We start from the raw sequence: 24,399 nt of genomic DNA, 5'->3' as shown, positions 1-24,399 counted from the left end.
AGGTATTGATTTACACAATTAACTAATAGCTGTTCTGTTCAAAATAAATCCTGCAATTTTTCACATGAAGATAAGATTTCAGTTTAACATTTCGTCAAAAAGCTACCATCCCTAACAGCGCTGCAGTCCCTCTCAGTACCACTGGAGGAGTGTTGTCCTAGATTAAGCCCTTGCATCTCAAACCCTCAAAACTTTAGGTTTAGAAGCTAGCAAGCTATCCACTGAGGAAGTCTTTTGATGTAGTGGGGAGAAGCCAAGCCTCTGAACCAGAAGGTCTGAGTTTGGGTCCCACTCCAGGACATTTTAATAAAAAAATACATGCATAGGATGTGTGCATCACTAACTAAGCCAACATTAATTGTCCACCTCTAATAGCTGTTAGTAGGTGGTGGTGAACTGCCTTCTTGTACTGCTGCAGTCCACCTGCTGCAGGTTGATCCACAATGCCATTAGGGAAGGAATTCCAGAATTTTGACCTAGCGATCATGAAAGAAAGGCAATATATTTTCAAGTCAGGATATGGAGTAGTTTGTCCTTCCTAATGGACATGGGCATGGGTTTGGAAGGTGCTGTATAAGAAGATGATGGGTCGAGAGTGTGGTGCTGGAAAAGCACAGCCGGCCAAGCAACCTCCGAGGAGCAGGAGAATTTATGTTTTGAGCATCAGGAATGAGGTTTGTGGGCCAAGGGGGCTGAGAGATACATGCGAGGGAAGTGGTGCTGGGGGCAAGGTAGCTGAGAATGTGATAGGTAGATGAAGATGGGGGAGAAGGTGATAGGTCAGAGAGGAGGGTGAAGCGGATAGGTGGGAAGGAAGATGGACAAGTCAAGAGGGTAGTGCCAGGTTGGAAGATTGGATTTGGTATAAGGTGCGGGGAGGGTGAATGAGGAAACTGCAATGATTCCATGTGGTTGCAGGGTCCCAAGGTGGAAGATGAGGCCTTCTTCCTCCAGCTGTCGGGTGGCAAGGGAGTGGGAATGGAGGAAACCCTGAACCTGCCTGTCCTTAGTGGAGTAGGGGAGAGAGTTAAAGTGTTCAGCCACAGGACGGTGGGTTTGTTTCGTGTGTGTGTCCCAAAGATGTTCTCTGAAGCATTCTGCAAATAGGCTTCTTGTCATCCGAATGTAGACAAGACCACATTGGGGACAACGGATACAGTAAATGTGGATGTGGAAGATGGATGTGGAAGGCTCCTTTGGGGCCTTGGATGGAGGTGAGGGGAAGTTTGGGCGCAGGTTTTGCAATTCTTGTGTTGACAGGGGAAGGTGCTTGGAGGGGAGGATGGGTTGATGGGGGGTGTAGTCTGTGAGAGAGCCCTACTAATTTTGGCACTAAACGCTAGATATTAGTAAGGAGGACTTTGCGATGTCGACAGAGCTGAGTTTTGCTAGTCCATGTCGGGTAGTCCGTCTTGTTTTTTCCCTTTGTTTTGTGACTTAGTAGTTGGTGCAAGTAAATGGCTTGCTTGGCTATTTGAGGGCAAACCAGAAATTGAACTGTCCTGCTGGGCTGCTTTAATTGCAAAGACTACAGACATCATGTTTCCAATGAGCTTACTTGCTGCTTTACCATCATGTCTATCCAGATGTTAACTTCTTAATAGAGTATAGCCCCAACATTTTACATGGAACAGATTCCAACCTTGCTTCAATTGAAGTTTCCCCATTTTATACAGTTTTTACTTTTCACTATTAAAATTAATGTGCTAAAATATTTGAACTATGAACTAGATGTTCACAATGTCTTTTTGATACATCTGATCCTGTCCAGTTACTCAAATATAAAAAGCTGCCTTTCGTATTTTTTACAAATGCCTTTTGTTTTCTTTTTATGTGTCTTTTGTAACATCATCTTCCTTGGTGAAGACTGAAGCAAAGTATTTATTTATGGCTACAACCATGCTTTCCACCTCAATGTAAACTCCCTAATTGGTTCGCCCCCAACGTTCTGCACGGTACTCCCCAACCCCAGAACTGTGAATATTCAATATACCACCTGACCCTCAGTTGTATCATCCATCTGCTGTCATTCACACTATTTATCTGCTACCTCTCTTTCTTTTGCTATTCTCTTCTGGCTTTGTTTTCCCACCTTGTGGGAACGTACCTCAACTTCACTTGAACCATCTTCAGTTTAAAGGCAGCCTATTGTTCCATGGCAGTTATCCCTGCCAGACTTTTGAATCTAATTTATCTAGGTCAGATCTGTTCTTGGCACTTCTCTAATTAATTATTCAAACCCTTGATTGTTCCTCGTCCTTTCAGTAGTCACCATAAACCTTCTGATTTAATAATCATTGTACAACAAAGGTTCTCTAACTGTCACTTCATTTCTTTTCCAGTCGCCAGGTTGAGCAGTGACTCCCATTCTTGAACTGGAAACATGCTGCTGTGGAAAACTTTCTTGAATGCTCTGTAGGAATTCTTTCCCCACCCTCCCCTTTACACTGTTACTAGCATTGTCTATAATCTGCATTTTCACGACAGATACTTTATTGAGTTTCTGTTTAATTTCTGTGTAAATTTATTACTCTATCTCATTATTCAGTGGCCAGTAGATTACATCCAGATGTTTAAGGGCATTGCTTTATTTTTTAATTCTAATCTGTCTCTCCTACTGTTGAGGATAAATATAGTATTCTTCAGCATTGGAATTTCCCCTTTACTTTTGTTGTCCTACACTGCTTCTCCTCTAAGTGCAGCTCTCAAGTTTTTCACCACATCCACCACCTTCCACATTCACTCTCTCCACCACAGTTAGAGTCAAAGAGGTCTACAGCATGGAACCCAGCCCTTTGACCCAACTTGTCCATGCTGCCCAGTTTTCACAATTTAACTAGTCCCATTTGTTTGCGTTTGGTCCATATCCCTCCATGTTTATCCCATCTATGTACCTATTGAATGTTTCTTAAATGACAAAATTTTACTTGCTTTCACTACCACATCTGTCAGCCTCACAACCCTCTGTGTGAAAAAAATTGTCCCTCTGGACCCTTTTGCAACTCTCCCCTCTCACCTTAAACCAATGCTCTCTAGTTCTGAACTCCTCTAGAATGGGGAAAAGCTGTTGGCTATCTATCTTATCTACGCTTCATAATTTTAAAGACCTCTATAAGGTCACCCCTCAGTCTCCTATGTTCCATGAAAAGAAGTCTCTGCCTTGCCAACCTCGATGGGTATCGGGTCAAACTGTCTGGTGGTTGGAGTCATGCCTGACACGTAGGATGATGGTCATAGTTATTGGAGGTCAGTCATCTCAGGTCCAGGACATCTCTGTATGAGTCCCTTTAAAATAATCTCCTCGGGTCAACCATCTTCAGCTACTTAATCAATGACTTTCCCTCCATCATAAGGTCAGAAGTGAAGATGTCCGCTGATGATTGCAAAACGTTCAACACCATTCCCGATTCCTTGCATACTCAATCAGTCCATGTTAAAACACAACAAAATCTGGACAATAGTTGAAAATGTGTCGCTGGAAAAGTGCAGCAGGTCAGGCAACATCCAAGAAGCAAGAGAATCGACGTTTCAGGCATGAGCCCATCTTCAGGAGCCATTCTCCTGCTCTTTGGATGCTGCCTGACCTGCTGCACTTTTCCAACAACACATTTTCAGCTCTGATCTCCAGCATCTGCAGTCCTCACTTTCTCCCAAAATCTGGACAATATCCAGGTTTGACAAGTAGGAAGCTGGAAGAACACAGTAAGCCAGGCAGCATAATGACTTCTGCACCTCCTGATGCTGCCTGGCTTGCTGTGTTCTTCCAGCCTCCTGCTTGTCTACCTTGGAATCCAGCATCTGCAGGCTTTTTTGTTAATATCCAGGCTTGGGCTGACAATTGGTGATATGTTTTGTCAATCTCCAGGCTCCACAAATGCCAGGCTATGACCATCACACATAAGAGACAATCTAATGACTGCTCCATATCAATATCCTGGGGGTCATCATTGACTAGAAACTCAACTTGACTCACCACATAAACACGGTGGCTTTCAGAGCAGGTCATAAGCTAGGAATACTGTGGTGGGTAACTCTCGTCCTAACACCTCAAAGCCTGTCCACCATCTACAAGGCATAGTCAGGGGTGTGATAGAATATTCCCCATTTGTCTGGGTGAATGTAGCCCCAACAACAATCAAGAAGCTCGACAGCATCCAGGACAAAACAGCCCGCTTGATTGGCACAGCATCCACAAGCATCCATTCCCTCCACACTGACGTTCCGTAGCAGTAGTGTCCACTATGTACCACATCCACTGCTGAAATTCACCAAAGATCCTCAGGCAGCATCTTCCAAACCCATAACCACCATAACTAGAAGGAAAAGGACAGCAGATATATGGAAACACCATCGTCTTCAAGTTTCTCTCCAAGTCACTCACCATCCTGACTTGAAAATAAATTGCCATTCCTTCACTGTCGCTGGGTCAAAATCCTGGAATTGCCTCCCTATTGGCATTGTGAGTCAACCCACAGCAGATGGACTGCAATTCAAGAAGACAGCTTCTTGAAAGGCAACTAGGGATGGGCAATAAATGCTGGCCAGCCAGCAATGCCCGCAACCCACAAAGAAAGGATTTTTTTTAAAAAATGCTCCTTATTACTCAAACCTTCAAGTCCAGGTAGCATCCTAGTAAGTATTTGGTTGCAGCAGTGTGTACCACCTACAAGATGCACCATCACAACTTACCAAGGCTCCATCAGCAGCACCTTTTAAAAAACCAGAACAAGGACAAGAGCAGCCGATGCAGTAATGCTGTCCCCGAGCAAGGTTCCCTGCAAGCCAGTCACCACTCTGCCCTTCTGACTCACAAATATATCGCTGTTCCTCCAGTGCCATGAGGTCAAAATCTTGTAACTCCCTCCTTAATAGTGCTTTGAGTATTTCTTTAACCAAGGAATGCAGAGATTTAATAAGTCAGCTCATCACCACTTTGAGGGCAAATTAGGATGGGCAATATTGTTGTTGGGGCCAGAGATACCACATTGCAGAACAGATTAAAAATAAAGTGATAAGAATCAAAGCAGTTACAATCCATAATAAATATGATCTGGGCTAGTTATTTACTAACAAAGTCACGTCTGTCACCTGCTCTTGTTACAGTAACCTCTTATTTTATACTGAGTTTGTCTCTTGCTTTCAGATGAAAATGGACAGTAATGACCTCCTGCCTCGATACTTCAATGCAGCACATAAATGGCCAGGGATGATCCATGAGCCTCTGGACCAGGGCAACTGTGCAGCCTCCTGGGCATTTTCTACAGCAGGTAACAAGGACAAGAGCAGCCGATGCAGTAATACTGTCCCCATGCAAGTTTGCCTGCAAGCCAGTCACCATTCTGTCCTTCTGACTCGCAAACATATCGCTGCACACTGAGGGCATGGGGCATATTAAGGCATCACGATAAGCATGGGGCATATCAGAGTATGGATATATTGAGGCATCACAATGATGGGCATGGGGTATATCAGAGTATCGGCATAATGAGGCATCAAAATGAGGAGCGTAAGGCATATTGGGCTATATTAGAGTGTTACAGTGAAGGGGCATGAGGTATATTGGGATATTGCTGTGGGGGGTGTAGATGTATCGGATGTTCCTCTGATCTTCTGGACTTGCCAAGATCTTACTGTTCATAATGTATTCTTGTGTTTATCTCACTCACTTGCTTTTTCCTTCTCGCTAACCAATCTTCTAACCATGCCAATAGTTACCACATACACCATGAATTTTAGTTTCCACAGTATCATTTTATATGGAACCTTATCAAATGTTTCTGGAAATCAAACTACAGGCACATTCAAAGATTCCCTTTCAGGCACACTATATCTTATTCCTCAAGTAACTCTAATACATTGGTCAAATATGACTTCCCTTTCGGAAAATTAAATCCATTCTGCCTGATGTACCGTGAATTTATCCAAGTACTCTGCTTTAATAATAGTCATGGAGTCTCAGAGATGTACAGCATGGAAACAGACCCAACTCGTCCATGCCAACCAGATATCCTAAATAAATGTAATCCCATTTGCCAGCACTTGGTCCATAACCCTCTACATCCTTCCTATTCATATACCCATCCAGATGCCTTTTGAATGTTGTAATTGTACAAGGGTCCACCAATTCCTCTGCAAATGTGTTGCTGGTCAAAGCACAGCAGGTCAGGCAGCATCTCAGGAATAGAGAATTCGACGTTTCGAGCATAAGCCCTTCATCCACCAATTCCTCTGGCAGCTCATTCTATTCATGTACCTGCCTCTGTGTGAAAAGATTGCCTCTTAGGTCCATTTTAAATCTTTTCCCTTAAAGCCTCTAATTCAGGACTTCCCCACCCCAGGGAAAAGACCATGTCTATTTATGTTATCCATGCCCCTTATGATTTATAAACTTCTATAAGGTCACCCCTCAGCCTCCAGCCCCAGCCTGTTCAGCCTCGCCCTTTAGCTCAAACCTTCCAACTCTGGCAACCTCCTTGTAAATATTTTCTGAACCCTTTCAAGTTTCATAACATCATTCCGATAGGAAGGAGACCAGAATTGCATGTAATATTCCAAAATTGGCCTAACCAATGTCCTGTGCAGCTGCAACATGACCTCCCAACTCCTATACTCTATGCTCTGACCAATAAAGGAAAACATACCAAATGTCTTCTTCACTATCCTATCTACCTCCGACTCCACTTTCAAGAAAGTATGAACCTGCATTCCAAGGTCTCTTTGTTCAGCAACACTCCCCAGTTAACTTACCGTTAAGCGTATAAGTCCTGCTAAGAATTGCCTTTCCAAAATACATCAGCTTCTAACAATTTCCCTGTGTCAGGTATTAAACTAACTGGCCTGTATTAATCTGCCTATTTGACTCCCTCTAGTTTTAAGTAAACCTACCACCAACCCCCACACTATTATTTTAAGTCCTAAGATTAGAAATTATTTTCATGACTTTGTTCTAAGTCTCACTTGGGACTAGATTTGGGTTTTTTTTTAACAGCAGCATGTTAATACTTCACAGGATTTACCAATAATAGTAAATTATATTTAAAGAAAGAAAATAACATTCAACAGCCACTCATTGTTACTTTTAAAAATATTAAAACAGGTATAATAATTCACATGTTAAAATTTTTTAGTTTACGATGAAATGGAAAATACTGATTAACCAGTCAATTCCCCACTCCCCTGATGAAATGCTTTGCGTTTTCCATTAACTACAGAGCAGTGGATCAGAAAGAAACCTAGATGTGACCTGATCCAGTGAATCCCAATTTCTGCTTCAGCTCCACTCTCCCAATCTGAGTAGGGAATATCAATGAGTGTCACAGTGCGGGGTGTGGGGAACATCAGGAAGTGTCACAGTGCCCAGTGTAGGAGGATAACATTGAGTGTCACAGTGCAGGGAGTGGGGGAAATCAGGGAGTGTCACAGTGCGGGTTGTGTGGGAAATCAGTGAGTGTCACAGTGTGGGGTGGGGGAGATATCAATGAATGTCACAGTGCGGGTGTGGGAGATATCAGGGAGTGTCACAGTGCGTGGTGTGGGGGATATCAGGGAGTGTCACAGTGCGGGGTATGAGGGATAACAGTGAGTGTCACAGTGCGGGGTGTGAGGGATATCAGTGAGTGTCACAGTGCCCAGTGTAGGGGGATATCGGGGAGTGTCACAGTGCAGGGTGTGGGGGAGATCACTGAGTGTCACAGTGCCCAGTGTAGGGGGATATCGGGGAGTGTCACAGTGCAGGGTGTGGGGGAGATCACTGAGTGTCACAGTGCCCAGTGTAGGGGGATATCGGGGAGTGTCACAGTGCAGGGTGTGGGGGAGATCACTGAGTGTCACAGTGCCCAGTGTAGGGGGATATCGGGGAGTGTCACAGTGCAGGGTGTGGGGGAGATCACTGAGTGTCACAGTGCCCAGTGTAGGGGGATATCGGGGAGTGTCTCAGTGCGGGTGTTGGGGATATGACGGAGTGTCACAGTGCGGGGTGTGGGGAGATATCAGGGAGTGTCACAGTGCGGCGTGTCGGGGATATCAGTATGTCTCACAGTGCAGTGTTGGGGGATATCAGTGAGTGTCACAGTGTGGGGTGTGGGGGATATCAGTGAGTGTCACAGTGAGGGATATGGGAGGATATGAGTGAGTGTCGCAGTGGGGGTGAGGGCGATATCAGTGAGTGTCACAGTGCGGGGTGTGGGGAGATATCAGGGAGTGTCACAGGGCGGGGTGTGGGGGATATCAGTATGTCTCACAGTGCTCAGTGTAGGGGGATATCAGGGAGTGTCACAGGGCGGGGTGTGGGGGATATTGTGAGTCTCACAGTACAGGGTGTGGCAAATATCAGAAAGCGTCACAATGCCCAGTGTAGGGGGATATGAGTGAGACTCACAGTGCAGGGTGTGGGGGACATCAGGGAGTGTCACAGTTGGTGGGGCGGATATCGGTGAGTGTCACAGTGTGGGGTATGGGGGATATCAGGGAATGTCACAGTGTGGGGTGTTGGGGGATATCAGGGAGTGTCATAGTGCGGGGTGTGGGGGATATCAGGGAGTGTCACAGTGTGGGGTGTGGGGGATATCAGGGAGTGTCACAGTGTGGGGTGTGGGGGATATCAGGGAGTGTCACAGTGTGGGGTGTGGGGGATATCAGGGAGTGTCACAGTGAGGGATATGGGAGGATATGAGTGAGTGTCGCAGTGGGGGTGTGGGGGATATCAATGAGTGTCATAGTGCTGGGTGTAGGGAGATATCAGTGAGTGTCACAGTGTGGAGTGTGGGGGATACCAGTGAGTGTCACAGTGCAGGGTGTGGGGCATATCAGTGAGTGTCACAGTGAAGGGTGTGGGGCATATCAGTGAGTCTCACAGTGCCCACTGTAGGGGGATACCAGTGAGTGTCACAGTACGGGGTGTGATGACATTTGTGTCGATAATATTGTGTGGGCTTTGAAGGATTTTAGAGAGTGTCACAGTGCCGATTATAGGGGACACTGTGTGCAAGAAATCAGCAATGTCTCACTGAAGAATAATATTTGATGAGCTTATTTGATGTTTGTTCCTTGACCCTTAGCTGTGGCATCTGACAGAATCTCCATCCAATCAATGGGTCACATGACAGCAGCATTATCTCCGCAGAATCTGATTTCATGCAACACCCGCAATCAAAAAGGCTGTCATGGCGGTCGAGTCGATGGTGCTTGGTGGTACCTAAGGCGGCGTGGGTATGTACCCGAGATATTCGTCTGTCCAAGATAAATAGGTATCATATCTGTAGATCATAAACTGACTTTAAGCTGTTCCACAGCCAACATGTCAAGTACTTTTAAGGTGGGAAATTTGCATCGCAGCAGATATGCAGGTAGTGAGGGACACAACGGAAGCCAATGTTTGCGCACTTATAATTTGAAATAACTGACTACATGCACCTCCAAAACAAACCAGCTTCAGTTTATTCCTTTGTATGATCTTTCATACTCAAAATAAGCTCCAAACTCGTTTTAAAATTTTGACACTATTATGTAATGAATTAATTAGCAGTTGTCAGAATGTCATGGCTACAAGAACATTTGCTTCTGTTTGTCATCTCTGTTTCATTTTCCAAATCTACTGTCAGGCAGCATCTGAGGAGCAGGAGATTCGACATTTTGAGCATAAGCCCTTCTTCAGGAATGAGGAAAGTGTGTCCAGCAGGCTTAGATAAAAGGTAGGGAGGAGGAACTTGGGGGACCTATTGCATTGCCATCGCCCCTCCCCCAAGTCCCTCCACCCTACCTTTTATCTGAGCCTGCTGGACACACTTTCCTCATTCCTGAAGAAGGGCTTACGCCCGAAACATTGATTCTCCTGCTCCTTGGATGCTGCCTGACCTGCTGCGCTTTTCCAGCAACACATTTTCAGCTCTGATCTCCAGCATCTGCAGACCTCACTTTCTCCTCCAAAACTACTGTCTCTATTTGTAATTTTATCTCTGGAGGGACTGTCAGTGTGACAGCTCCTTTTACAGCACTAGATCACTTCTTCATGAGACTCATTTCCAGAATCATTCCGAACTTGTTTTCTTTCTCTATTTTTTCATACCAATCTGCAAATCCATGGACCTTGCTTCATCGTTGTCATGCTAGTCGCTTTTCCTAAGCATCACAATTCCTCCATTTGAGAGTTCCTGCTGGAGCATGTCACTTGACTATCTAACCACTGGATAGTTACCTGAAACAATATTTGAAGACAGAATTAGTAGTGACAAATATAGGTTTATTAGGGAGGATCAGCATGGATTTATTAAGGGAAAGTCACATCTAACTAACTTGCTGGAGGTCTTTGATTAGGTAACAGAGTAGATGAGGGCAAAGCTAGTGTTTGTGAACTTAAAAGGCATTTGTTCCAAATTTGGGAAAGTAAGGAGAGTCGCAGCATGGATGTACTTTAGCTGAATGGTAGGAAACAGCTTAATGGTTTACAGATATTTTCCAGATAGAAGAAGGTTTGTGATGGAGTTTGCCACAGTTAGCATTGAACACTTGCTTTTCCTGATATAAATGATCTATACACTGGCATACAGGGGACAGTTTTAAGGTTTATAGATGATGCAAAGTCGATGTAGAATAGCAAATGGATCATAACAGTGGGTCAACGGGCCAGACAGGTGGCAGATGAAGTTCAATGTGGAGAAATGTGAGATGGTGCATTTTTGGAAGGAAGAAGATGGAAAGAACATGGAAAAATAAAAGGCACTGGTTTAAAGGTATGCAGCAGTCAAAATTACCTGGCTGTATATGTGCATAAATCACATGAGGCGGTAGGAGAAGCAGAGAGATTACTTAAAGTATGCAGTACCCTAGGTTTTATTAACAGGGCCACAGTGTGCATGAGCAAGGAGGTTATGTTTTTCTTGTATAATACACTAGGGAGGCCTCAGCTGAAACGTTGTATAGTCCCGGACACCACATTATAGGAAGGATGGAAACACAATCGAGAGAATGCAGAAGAGGTTTCTGAGAATGGTTCCAGACCTTGTTGGTCCAACCCTGGAGATTATCTAGATTTTGTTGCATTTGAATATGGACTGCTCGAATATGTGAGGAGTTGCAAATGGTGCTGAGCATCATGCAATCATTGGCGAAAACCCCCATTTCTGACCTTATGATGGAGGGAAGGTTTTTGATGAAGCAGCTGAAGATGGTTGGGCTTAGGACACTACCTCAATAAAACTCAGTCCCCATGACAAACTCCATTCCCTCTCCATAAACACCAAACCCCTCACTGGCCATTCTTCTAAGCTGAAGCAGACTGTAAACCAAGGGTCCTGAGACCCTGAAATCAACTTCCAATGCCCCACACACCCCTCATCAAGACAAGCTCCTTCAATCTGTCTGTCTTTTCATCTGACTCTATTCATCTACTACTGAAACCTCTTTCGATGTTTTTGTTCCCTCCAGACTCCACTTTTTCATTGCCTTCCTGGCCAACTTCCCGTTTTCCAGTAGCCAAAAATCAGTAATCTGTACAGGCTCCCAGATAATACATGCCTCCATTTTAATCCTGTATTTTTAAATTGCTTCATAAGCTCACTCCTTTCTCTCTACAATCTCGTCATCTCAGAGATCAGCACTTTACTTATTTTGGCCTCTTTGGATTCTCTTCTCATTCTGTCATTTCAGCTCTGCCTTCAGCTAGTTGGGACCTCCATTTTCTTCCTTGAGCTTCCTGGTCTCTCCCTTCTTCCATTAGACTCTTCTTTTAAAGCCCCTCTTCCACCTTTGTTTAAACTTTTACATATTTCCTTTATTGGCTCACAAGTTATCCATCAAGCACTTTGAGATTATGCTACATTAAAAGCCACAACAAATTTAAGTTTTCTTTCCTAAGCAAAGGAAAGAACTTGCATTTATATAGCACCTTTCACAATCTGGAGATGTCTGAAAGCTTCTTGGTCAATTAATGACATTTACAATGCTGTTGCAGAAACAAGTAGAGTCGGAAAGTGTGGTGCTGGAAAAGCACAGCAGGCCAGGCAGCATCTGAGGAGCAGAGAATCGATCTTTTGGGTGTCCCATTCCTGATGAAGGGCTTATGCCTGAAATGTATACTTTCCTGGTCTTCGGACCCTGCCTGGCCTGCTGTGCTTTTCCAGCCCCACACTTTCCAACTCTGATCTCCAGCATCTGCAGTCCTCACTTTCTCCCAGTAACAAGAAAATCCAATTTGCACATAGCAAGATCTGACAGGGCACAGTGACATAATGATTGCATAATTTTGTGATGTTGGCTGAGGGATAAATACTGTCCAACATACTGAGGAGAAAATCCTCTTCTATACCATGCCCCTTCTGAATGGCTCAATTGAACCTACTGCATTGCAAACCTTAACTACTTGCTGTGTGACAAAGTTTGTTTTTCTCGCATCATCCTTGCATCATTTGCACTTTAAATCTATCCCCTCTTGTTCTTTTCTCTTTCATGAGAATGAACAGATTCTCCCTACCTACACTATCCAGCCGGCTTGTGATTCCTGAAAACCTCGAACAAATTTTGCCTCAGTCTTCTCTTCAAGGAGAAAAATCCCAACATTTTCAATCTACTCGAATCATTGAAGTTTCTCATTCCTGGAAGCATTCTTATCAACTGCTCCTGAACTCACTCCAATGTGTTCACATCTTTCCTATAATGTGCTGCCCACAACAATATACAATACTCTAAGTCTACCAAGTGTCTTGTTCAAGTTCAATATTACCTCCTTGCTCTTGTACTCCATGCTCCTATAAATAAAGCTGAGAATACTGCATGTTTTATTAACTGCTCTCTCCACTTGTCCAGTCACCTTCAATATCAATGCATATACACACTGAAGGTCCTCTGCTCCTGCATCCCACTTAGAATTGTGCCAACAATTTTATATTGTCTTTCAGTGTTCTTCTGACCAAAGTGACCTGTTTGAATCTCATCTGCTCTCTATCAGCCCACTCCATCAACGTGTCAATGTCTTTTTTTGGAGTGCCACACTGTCCTCCCACAGATTACAATTTGTGTCATCTGCAAACTTGGAAGTTATTCCTGCACACCAAGATCTAAGTCATTAATGCTTTTAAGGAAAACAAGAGTGCTAGTACTGACCCCTGGGGAACTCCATTACAAACCTCACTCTCGCTTGAAAAATATCCATTGACCTGTTATTCTTTGTTTCCTATCACACAGGCAATTTTGTATTCATGCTGTCTTTGATCAGCTACACCTCCTTTAACCACTTTCTTACTGTTTATTTGCCTCTCAAAGTCGTTAGAATTTCGTATTTTTCATCTTTGGTTCCTGTTTGCCTTTCTTCTTTACATTTTCACCTCTCAACCACACCTACACACACACACACACACACACACACACACACACACACACACACACACACACACACACACACACACACACACACACACACACTGTTATCCCTGTTATATGTTGTCCCCACATCTATCAAGCACGTTTTTCCTTCCAATGTTACATTCTACCTCCTTTGCCATCCAGGAAACTCTGGATTTCTTGATCCTACCTTTTTCCATTTGAGAGAATATGCCCTGACTCTACCTGCATCATCTGCTCTTTTAAAGTTCATTTACTGTTTATCCTGCCAAATTCCAGTCAGCTCTGCTCAGCTCTGCACTTGCTCCATTAAATTCCACTTTCTGAGAAGGTGGGATGGAAATTGTGTGTTCAATGGTTTTGGAATACTGTGTTCAATTCTGGCCTCCCTATTATAGGAAAGATGTTGTGAAACTTGAAAGCATTCAGAAAAGATTTACAAGCATGTTGCCAGGGTTGGAGAATTTGAGTTATAAGGAGAGGCTGAATATACTGGGGCTGTTTTCACATGATTTTCTAAATATCTAGAAGTGTCGGAGACGGAGGCTTATAGATATTTATAAAATCACGGAGGGCATGGATAGGGTGAATAATCTTTTCCCAGTGTTGGGGATCCCAAAACCAGAGGGCATAGGTTGAAGATGAGAGGCAAAATATTTAAAAGGGACCTAACAAGCAACTTTTTCATGTCGAGTGTGGTGCATATATGAAATGAGTTGCCAGAGGAGGTGATGGAGGCTGGTACAATTAAAACATTTAAAAGGCATCTGGATGTGTACATGAATAGGAAGGGTTCAGAGAGATGCGGGACAAATGCTGGCAAATGGGACTAGATTGCACATCTCTATGACTCTATGGAGTAATTGAGAGACATCATTTGAAAATTGAACAACTCCTACGCCTCAGTTTAAACTAAACTTTTAGGACCAGAACTTCTAAATTTGGAAATCATTAACTCTTGCTGTGACCTTCTTACCCAGTCACTGGTTCGGTTTGGATAATTGATTGATATTCCTTGTTTGAAGCTCTGTTGTTCACTTCTTTCTGTTTTGTTCCTACAGGGTGGTGTCAGATGCCTGCTACCCATTCTCCAACACTGAGACGCAGCAGCTTAGCAGCCAGTGTATGATGTTCACTCGCTCAGCTGGCCGTGGCAAGAGACAGGCGACAATGCCTTGTCCCAACCCCTACAGCCACAAAAACCAGATCTATCAATCCACTCCACCTTACCGCCTCTCTAACAACGTGAGTACTCTGGAGTTGTCAGCCCAGCCTTCTCTCTTCTTCAGGCTCTCAGCACTCGCTGTCAGTGTAACTACAGGGGGAAAGTATGTGAGCCAGTTCATATCCTCATTGAATATCATCATTCACCCACACTCTGACCTACCAATCTTTACAATTCACTTCACCTTGTTATTCCTTTAAAGATTGAAACAACATTCTTGTGCTTTGTCTCACTCGAGTCAACTTCATCCCACTGCCAGGAAAATCTCATTTTCAGATGTGCCCCTGTGCAGCACAGGGTGACCAGCTCCCCTCCTGAGTGGGCCACTGCTCAGCATCCCTATTGTTTACCAGCACCTGGGAGCAGCCCTGTAGTGAGGTTCGGGTTTATACAAATGATTATTATGTCAGCAAGACATCAGTGAAGGCTTTTGGTTTTATTCTAATGTAATTAAATATTTATTCAACAGGTTAAGGAAATTATGAAAGAAATAATGGAGAATGGGCCAGTGCAAGGTAGGAGATACTGAGCTCAACCTCTCATGGTTTATCAACTCAGGAGGAGCAGAGATCTTTAAATACAGTGCAACAAAAATATAACAGACACTCTTTGTCACCCAGATATACCCCACAGCCCTTACTGTAATGCTGGGATATACACCGCAGCCCTTGCTGTAATGCTGGGATATACACCGCAGCCCTTGCTGTAATGCTGAGATATACCCCGCAGCCCTTGCAGTAATGCTGGGATATACCTCACAACCCTTGCTGTGCTGCTGTCTCTGGCGTAACTCACACCACAAATTTGTGTGATTATATCCCACTACTCCTACTTCCATATTATCTGTGCTTTTATTGATAGAATTCTTGCATGTCGGGTCAGAAAATTTTGGATTCAAGTCCCTGGAATGATTGAGATGGTCAACTGGCAGCCCTAATGCAGTACTGTAGGAGCAGCACTGTGGTCATAAGATATTACAATCATCCTGTAAATGATCCTCGGCATGGATCTAATAGATATTATGCCAATTAGGAGTACTTCCATTGGTGGATTACCTATGAATTCATGGAATCCCTACAGTGTAGAAACAGGCCATTCAGCCCAACAAGTCCATACCTCTGACTCTCTGAATAGCATCCCACCCAGACTCACCCCACTATCCTATCCCTGTAACCCTGTATTTCCCATGGCTAATCCAGCTAAGGGCAATTTAGCATGGCCAGTCCACCTAACCTACACATCTTTGGACTGCAGGAGGGAACTGGAGTCCCCAGAGGAAACCCACACAGACACAACAATAATGTGCAAACTCCATACAGACAGTCACCCGAGACTGAAATTGTACCCAGTCCCTGGCACTCTGAGGCAATAGTGCTAACCACTGAGCCACTGTGCTGCCCTGGGGTTAGGGGTAGACTAATGCTTGACTGTCTGAGAATTTTTGCTACTGATGAACTCTATAGGCAAATGCTCACTCACCTGATTTCATCATTCTTAAACCTGGACCTTGGATGAATTGATGCAGTTGCTGCTTGAACCCTGCGCTAACTACTTGACCCTCTGTATGTCAGCTGAGCTCAGTGGAGCATTGACTTCTTAATTAATCTACATTTGAAACTAATTAGCATCTCCTGGACTTCCTGCCATTAATAATGTGAATTTAAATCAAATAACCTTTGACCTCAAAGTATAACGCCATCATTGCCTTTGGGCACAACCTAATCTACGCCTCAGTCTTATGCAGACCCAGCTCGCTATGAGACATGCCTGTGATCAGGTTAGGGATGTATAGCTGGTTAGGCGGGGCTAGAACCACGGTATGTCATACCGATGTGGTGGAAGGTATAATTGATTGTGAAGTGCTCTTAACAACTTCAGGGTTTTGGGAAATCTTCATAGTCATTAGGAAGTTTCTTTTTTTGGGGTATACATGTTGTTTTGGGAGAAGTGAAAGAACAGCTTTTAATACTGCTGTGTAAAGTCACTGATAGCAGCCATGATTTTTGAGAAAGGTGCCTCCAGAGAATGTTCTGGAATGGGCATTGATGGATGCACCCAAGTATGGATCAGCGTTTTTTGTGCATTAACTGACAGTGGGTGGTAATACTACAGTTGGAATGTGGTGAGATTATGCAAGAACACTGGTTTGTTTCCTGTGGGGTTCCAGTGAGGGTGTGATGAGGATGTTGTGATGAGTATAGAGAATGAATACTTACTCCTCTCTTGTGTACTCTTACAGCATTGATGGAAGTACATGAAGACTTCTTTGTGTACAAGAGCGGAGTTTACAGACACACACCAACAATGGCTGAAAAACCAGAGACATTCCACAGACACGGGACACACTCAGTTAAAATCACAGGGTAAGGAATGATTGATATGGGATCTTGATCCAAATAAAATGAAATCCAAGAAGAATTATTTTGCAGTTCACGGAGATTCAAAACAACATTCTCACAATTGATACAATTATCTCACTGTCTTGTACTCAGTCAAAGACCATCTTGTTCACATATAAAATAGAGAAATATTTCAACAGTTGACTGCAAGACCAGGAGCTTAAAATGCAATAACTAAACCTCAAATACGAACACTTTGCTTGATATTAGCACATCCAGGGAATCATTGCACTCTGTCTTTTTATTGATCAGTGCCTTTCACTCATGTTCAGAGATCCCCGTGTTCAGAGTTCCCCGTGTTCAGAGGTTCCCGTGTTCCTCAACAGGAATTTTTTGTTGTTTCACATTCTTGATGGGAGCTAAGGGAGGAAAGGTCTAGTCAAAGTCCAAGCACAAAATAGGCCAGAGCACAACATGAATTAGAAAGACTACTGAAAAGAAAAAGTGCTGAATATTACTGCGGGCCAGGCAGCATCCATGGAGTGAAAGCAATGATGAAGAGTCATCTAGACTCAAAACATTAGCTCACTTTCTGTCAACGGAAGCTGCCTGACCCGCTGTGATCACCAGCATGTTTTGTTTTCAGTACAGATTCCAGCATGCGTAGTAATTTGCACCTACGTGGATTAGAAAGAAGCTGCTGACATCACGATGGGGGACAAGTCAGATAAATGTGGGTGTTCCAGCTCTGTATATGATACGCAGAAAGGTCAAGCCAGATTGGGTGACTAAATAAAGTCAAGAGTGTCAATAATTTCCAGAATGAGTTGGGTTCGTTCATGCAAGTGGGAAAACGATTGAGAGATGGGTTGGTGGTTTTCATTTGCTGTTGGAGATGAACTGAAGTTGATCACGTGTTTGTCCTTTTTGTTTCTGAGCTCTATGTGGTTCTTACAAGATGAGTTAGCCCAGCAGCATCCAATGCTGAACAACTTTGAAAGCAGAAAGGGGGTTGAAACATTTTGCATATTGGTTCCAGTGGATCCTCACTAACCATAACTGGCTATGACGTGCTCACCAGTCCACCTTTTGTGCTTTTAGATAGAGAACAAGTTTGCGATGACTCAGAACAATTTATGCCAATGGATCAGGACAACAGCTAAAAGGGAGACAAGTAAAAAGGTCCAGAGGTATTCCATACAAAGAACATGGAGACATCTAAAATTGAGCGAAACCCACCAATAAATAAAAAATCAAGAATGTAATGATTCTCCATACACACTAATATCAAGCAAAATGTTCCTAGCCGAGTATTAGTTGTTGCATTTTAATCTCCTGGTCCGTGCAGTCAACTGTTTTAAAGTACTTTGCACTTTTTGCATATGAACAGGATTGCCTTTGACTGATATAATGCATGAGTGAGACCAGGAACACCGAGCTGTTTTGTCTACGTGCGAGTGATAACATTATTCCATTCCACAAAAATGATATATAGCAGCATCCCCAGTCACCACACACACACACACACACACACACAATACTCGGTGTGGATCTGAATGCAAAGCAGATGGACAAGGAGATAATCTCACTGCACATTTCAAAGCTCTGCAGTAAAAGCTGATGTTTCTGGGGTGTCTGCTGCTGATACCTCATTATACCATCAATAACCTTCCAAGCACAAAACGAGCATGGATGGACTGAGCTGCCAGAGAACGTGGTAGAGATGGATAATTGCAACACTTAAAATGCATCTGAATGAGTATATGAATAGGAAGGGTTCATATGGATAAGGGCCAAATGCTGACAAATGGGACTAGATTAAATTAGGATTTGTGGTCAGCAAGGATGAGTTGGACTGAAGGGTTGGTTTCCCATGCTGTGTAACCCCATAAACTGTATCCATCACCATCAGGAATTTCAAACATTCTAGTCGCTGACTGAGAACCATGTCACCATATAGCACAGGAGGAGGTCACTTAGGCCATTGTTCTTGTGTTGCCCCTCTGACAGAACTACTCAGTTAGGTACACTCACTTCTTCTTTCTCCATAGTTCTGAAGTTTTTTGATTTTTAAGTGTTGCTAAAATTTACTTTTGAACATTCCAATTGAATCTGCTTCCACTGTCACTTCAGATAGGGAGCACAAGATCAACTCGCTCAGCCTGGAGAAACTAGAGATCCCCATGTCAGTGTAATCACAGGCACTGACCGAGACCCCCATGTCAGTGTAACCACAGGCACTGACCGAGACCACTCTGTCAGTGTAACCACAGGCACTGACCGAGACCACTCTGTCAGTGTAACCACAGGCACTGACCGAGACACCCCTGTCAGTGTAATCACAGGCACTGACCAAGACACCCCTGTCAGTGTAATCACAAGCACTGACCAAGACACCCCTGTCAGTGTAACCACAGACACCGACTGAGACACCCCTGTCAGTGTAATCACAGGCACTGACCACGGTCCCCATGTCAGTGTAGTCACAGGCACTGACCGAGACCCCCCTGTGAGTGTAATCACAGGCACTGACCACGATCCCCATGTCAGTGTAATCACTAGCACTGACCACAACCACTATTGCATCTCCAATGCCCCCCATCCCTCCTCCCTACCTTTTATCTTAGCCTGCTGGACACACTTTCCTCATTCCTGAAGAAGGGCTTATGCCCGAAACGTCGATTCTCCTGCTCTTTGGATGCTGCCTGACCTGCTGCGCTTTTCCAGCAACACATTTTCAGCTCTAATCACTGGCACTGACCACGATCCCCCTGTCAGTGTAATCACTGGCTCTGACCATGATCTCCATGTCAGTGTAATCACTGGCACTGACCACGATCCCCCTGTCAGTGTAATCGCTGGCTCTGACCATGATCTCCATGTCAGTGTAATCGCTGGCTCTGACCACGATCCCCCTGTCAGTGTAATCGCTGGCTCTGACCATGATCTCCATGTCAGTGTAATCGCTGGCTCTGACCATGATCCCCCTGTCAGTGTAATCGCTGGCTCTGACCATGATCTCCATGTCAGTGTAATCACTGACTTTGACCATGATCCCCCTGTCAGTGTAATCACTGGCTCTGACCATGATCCCCCTGTCAGTGTTAGCACTGGCACAAAGACCCATGCTTTGCTCTGTTGCATTACTTGTGAAATCTGCTGTGATAAAATTTGTTCTGTTTCAGAGTCACGCACACTAAAGGATTCCTTATCTGGGGCTTAATGCCAAGGTGTTTTGAAAGGGAAGTGAGCAGAATTGAATATCTGTTCTTTCTGTTGATATGGAATTTGATATACATACAGAGGGTGGTCTTTGCAATCTGAGGAAAGATTCCAGTGAAATAAGTGACTTGCAGCTTAGCTGTTTCCTCCAGCCTTGTACCAGGTGAAGTCCCTGTGCAGAAATCTGCAGGAAATACTGGCTTCTGCCTGTTTTGTGTTGGATCTCAGGATGGAGTCTGCACAGTGACCTCCAGCTAGGGGTTAAACCCTTCCAGCTGTTGTTGGTGGAAAGTGAGCTTAGTGAATGGAGGAAGGATGGATTCATCTTTTCCTTTCACTCATCAAGAAGCTAGAACTGAAACTGGTGAAAAAACACTGGGGCCGGAGCTTCTATGGTTCAGTGCAACCTTTCACTATCTCAAAGTATTTGCCTTTCAATATGAGAAGGAAGCTCATCAATCTTTAATGAGCAGAATGAGTGAGGATTTGTTTGTCTAAATTTCCATTTTCCTGATTCCCAAATCTCAAGAAGAACTTGCTGCCATCTATACCAGAATAAGAGTGTTAACTGAGATCGAATGAACAGAACTAAATCACAATCTCAGTTATCAGGTTTTAACTCAGGACTGAGCTGGACATGTGACCATAGAACATAGAAAAGTACAGCACAGAACAGGCCCTTTGGCACACGATTTTGTGCTGAGATTTAATCCTAATGTAAAATATAGTAACAATCTGTGCACCCCTCAACTCCCTGCTATCCATGTGCATGTCCAGCAGTCGGTTAAATGTCCCCAATAACTCTGCTTCCACCACCACAGCTGGTAACTCATTCCATGCATTCACAACTCTCTGTGTAAAAAAAAACTACCTCTGACATCTCCTTTATACTTTCTTCCTAATATCTTCAAACAATGACTTCTTGTACCAGTCAATCCTGCTCTGGGGAAAGGTCTTTGGCTATTGAAGCAATTCGAAGTATTTCCCAAATCTGCCCATTCTTGCCCTGATTTTTACTGAACAGTGCAGTGCAGGAACAGGCCCTTCAGGCTATCATGTCTGTGCTTACCCATGATGCCATTCTAAACTAATCCCATCTGCCTGTATATGGTTCAAATCCTTCTATTCTCCTTGTTCATGTGTCTGTCTAAATGTCTCTTAAACATTACTATCATATCTGATTTTACCATCTCCCTTTGGCAGCACATTCCAGGCACCTACCCCACACTATTTTTTAAAAAAACTTGCCTCGCATATCTCCTTTAAACATTTCCCCTCACAATTTTAACTATGGATCCTAGTATTTGACTTTCTACATTAGGAAAATCGTCCCGAGAATCCACCCTGTACTTCTATCTGATCACTCCTCATTCTCTGATGCTCTAATAAAAGCAATCCAAATTTGTCTGACCAGAGTTTATAGTTAAGCACACTCCAATCCAGGTAACATCCTGGTAAATCCTTTTTGCACCCTCTCCAAAGCCTCCACATCCTTAAAAAGAGTTCACGTGTGGGGATCAGAACTGCACACAGTACTCCAAATGGGGCCTAACTAAAGTCTTATATAGCCATAACATGACTTATCAACTTTTATAGGAGAAAGTGAGGACTGCAGATGCTGGAGATCAGAGCTGAAAATGTGTTGCTGGAAAAGCGCAGCAGGTCAGGCAGCATCCAAGGAGCAGGAGATTTGACGTTTCGGGCATAAGCCCTTCTTCAGGTTCCTGAAGAAGGGCTCATGCCCGAAACGTTGATTCTCCTGCTCCTTGGATGCTGCCTGACCAGCTGCGCTTTTATCAACTTTTATACTCAATGCCCTGACTGATGAAGGTACGTATGCTATATGCCTTCCTTACCACCTAATCTAATTCTGTTATCCACTCCAAAGACTACGTAGACAACATCCACTGCCCTGCCTTCAACTTCATTACTTCCTCTTTAAAAAACTCAAAGATCTTTGTAAGACAAGGCCTTCCCAGCACAAAGCCCAGCTATCCCTACTAGGTCCATTCTTCTCCAAATGTCAGTAAATCCTGTCTCCAAGAATCCTTTCCAATAATTTCCCGACCACTGATGTAAGACTCACCAGCCAATAATTCCCTATTGACTTTCTTAAATAAAGGAGCAACATTGGCTATTCTGCAGTGTTCTGAGACTTCACCTGTGGCTAAAAAGGATACAAAAATCTCCATCAAAGCCCCAGCAATCTACTCTCATGATCCTTAAGTATCCCGGGATAGATCCCATCAGGCCCTGTTGACTTAATATTTTCCAAGACATCCACACTACTTCCATATCAACATGTCCCAGAATATTAACAAGCTATTCCTGACTCTTAACATCATCCATATCTTTCTCCTCATTGAATACCGACACAAAGTACTGATATAAATTCCTCACCACTTCCTCTGACTCCACGCATAAAATCTCTTCTTTGCCATTGAGCAGATCTATCTTTTCACTAGACACACTCTTGCTCTTTCCTGGACTTCTCCATTTCCATCTCTGGCGACCGACTCTACAGTCATCTATTTCAAAATCACCGACTCCTACAGCTACCTGGACTACAGCTCTTCCCACCCCTTTGTATAAAAATGTGATTCCTTACTCCCAGTTCCTCCGCCTCTACATATCTCCCAGGAGGAGCAATTCCATTTCAGGACATCCCAGATGGCCTCCTATTTCAAGGACCACAATTTCCCCTCCCTCATGATCAACAATTCCCCCTCCATCACATCTCCTCCATTTCCCACATCAGCGCCCTTGAGCCCCAACCCTCCAACCACAACAAGGATAGAACACCCCTGGTCTTCACCTTCCACCCCACCAATCGGGGTGGCATGGTGGCTCAGTCGTTAGCACTGCAGCCTCACAGCGCCAGGGACCCAGGTTCGATTCCAACCTCCGGCGACTGACTGACTGCACATTCTCCCTGTGTTAGCGTGGCGTGCTCTGGTTTCCTCCAGCAGTCCAAAGATGTGCAGGTTGGGTCAATTTTCCATGCTAAATTTCCCATGGTGCTCTGGGATGTATAGGTTAGGTGCATTAGTCAGAGGTAAATACAGGGTGGGGGAATGGGTCTGGGGGGGTTGCTGTTCAGAGGGTTTTTTCAGATTAGATTACTTACAGTGTGGAAACAGGCCCTTCGGCCCAACAAGTTCATACCGCCCCGCCGAAGCGTAACCCATGCGGACCCATTCCCCTACATTTACCTCTTCACCTAACACTACGGGCAATTTAGCATGGCCAATTCACCTAACTTGCACGTTTTTTTATTGTGGGAGGAAACCAGAGCTCCCGGAGGGGACCCACGCAGACATGGGGAATATGTGCAAAATCCACACAGAGAGTCGCCTGAGGTGGGAATTGAACCTGGGTCTCTGGCGCTGTGAGGCAGCAGTGCTAACCACTGTGCCACCCATGGTGTGGACTTGTTGGGCCGAAGGGCCTGTTTCCACGCTGAAGGGAATCTAATAATTACAATCAATCTCCATATACAGTGCATTATCCTCCACCATTTCTGTCACCTACAATCAGCCTAATCGTCAGATATATTTCCCTCCCCACCCCTATTTGCGGTCTGCAGAGACCATTCCCTCTGTGACTCACTCACTAGGTCCACACGGCCCACCAACCAACCCTGTATTCCCGGCACCTTTCCTTGCTGCCAGAAGAGGTGTAAAACCTGCGCCCATACTTCCCCCCATCACCTCTGTCCAAGGCCCCAGAGGATCCTTCCACATCCAGCAGAGATTTTCCTGCACATCCAAACATCTCATCTTTTGTGTCTGTTTGTCTTGATGTGGTTTTCTCTACATTGAGGAGACAGGACGCCAACTCGCAGAATGTTTCAAGGAACATCTCTGGGAGAAATGCACCAAACAACCCCACTGCCCTGTGGCCAACCACTTCAACTCCCTCACCCATTCCATCAAGGACATGCAAGTCCTGGGCATCCTCCACCACCAAATCCTAGCCACCCAAAGACTGGAGGAAGAATGCTTCATCATCTCCCTTGGGACCCTTCCCAACCTCATCCCAGATCCAATCCTCCAACTTAGTACCACCATCTTGAATTGTCCTAGCTGTCCATCTTCCTTCCCACCTATCCGCTCCATCATCTCCTCCAACCTATCACTATCACCCCCAACCTATCACCCTCTCAGCTACCTTACCTCCACCCGCACCCCCCCACCTCCCCAACCCTCCTATTTATCTCTCAGACCCCTTCCTCACACGGCACATTCCTGATGAAGGACTTATGCCCAAAACATCGACTCT

At 44.4% G+C, this 24,399-nt stretch overlaps 1 protein-coding gene across 1 annotated transcript in view; it reads left to right on the top strand.

The window, feature by feature from the left end:
- The window catches only part of tinagl1 (tubulointerstitial nephritis antigen-like 1), a 111,542-nt gene that overhangs the window by 76,761 nt on the left and 10,382 nt on the right, over positions 1 to 24,399 (top strand). Inside the window, exons 6-10 of the mRNA XM_060847515.1 lie at positions 5,144 to 5,267; positions 9,057 to 9,207; positions 14,394 to 14,577; positions 15,027 to 15,072; positions 16,797 to 16,920. Coding sequence (XP_060703498.1) covers positions 5,144 to 5,267; positions 9,057 to 9,207; positions 14,394 to 14,577; positions 15,027 to 15,072; positions 16,797 to 16,920 — 629 coding nt within the window. The remainder of the gene's footprint in view (positions 1 to 5,143; positions 5,268 to 9,056; positions 9,208 to 14,393; positions 14,578 to 15,026; positions 15,073 to 16,796; positions 16,921 to 24,399) is intronic.

Source organism: Hemiscyllium ocellatum, chromosome 30, assembly GCF_020745735.1.
Source record: "Hemiscyllium ocellatum isolate sHemOce1 chromosome 30, sHemOce1.pat.X.cur, whole genome shotgun sequence".
In the NCBI taxonomy this organism is placed as follows: domain Eukaryota; kingdom Metazoa; phylum Chordata; class Chondrichthyes; order Orectolobiformes; family Hemiscylliidae; genus Hemiscyllium; species Hemiscyllium ocellatum.
Note: the sequence above shows the minus strand (reverse complement) of the source record. Positions and strands in the feature narration are given on the sequence as shown.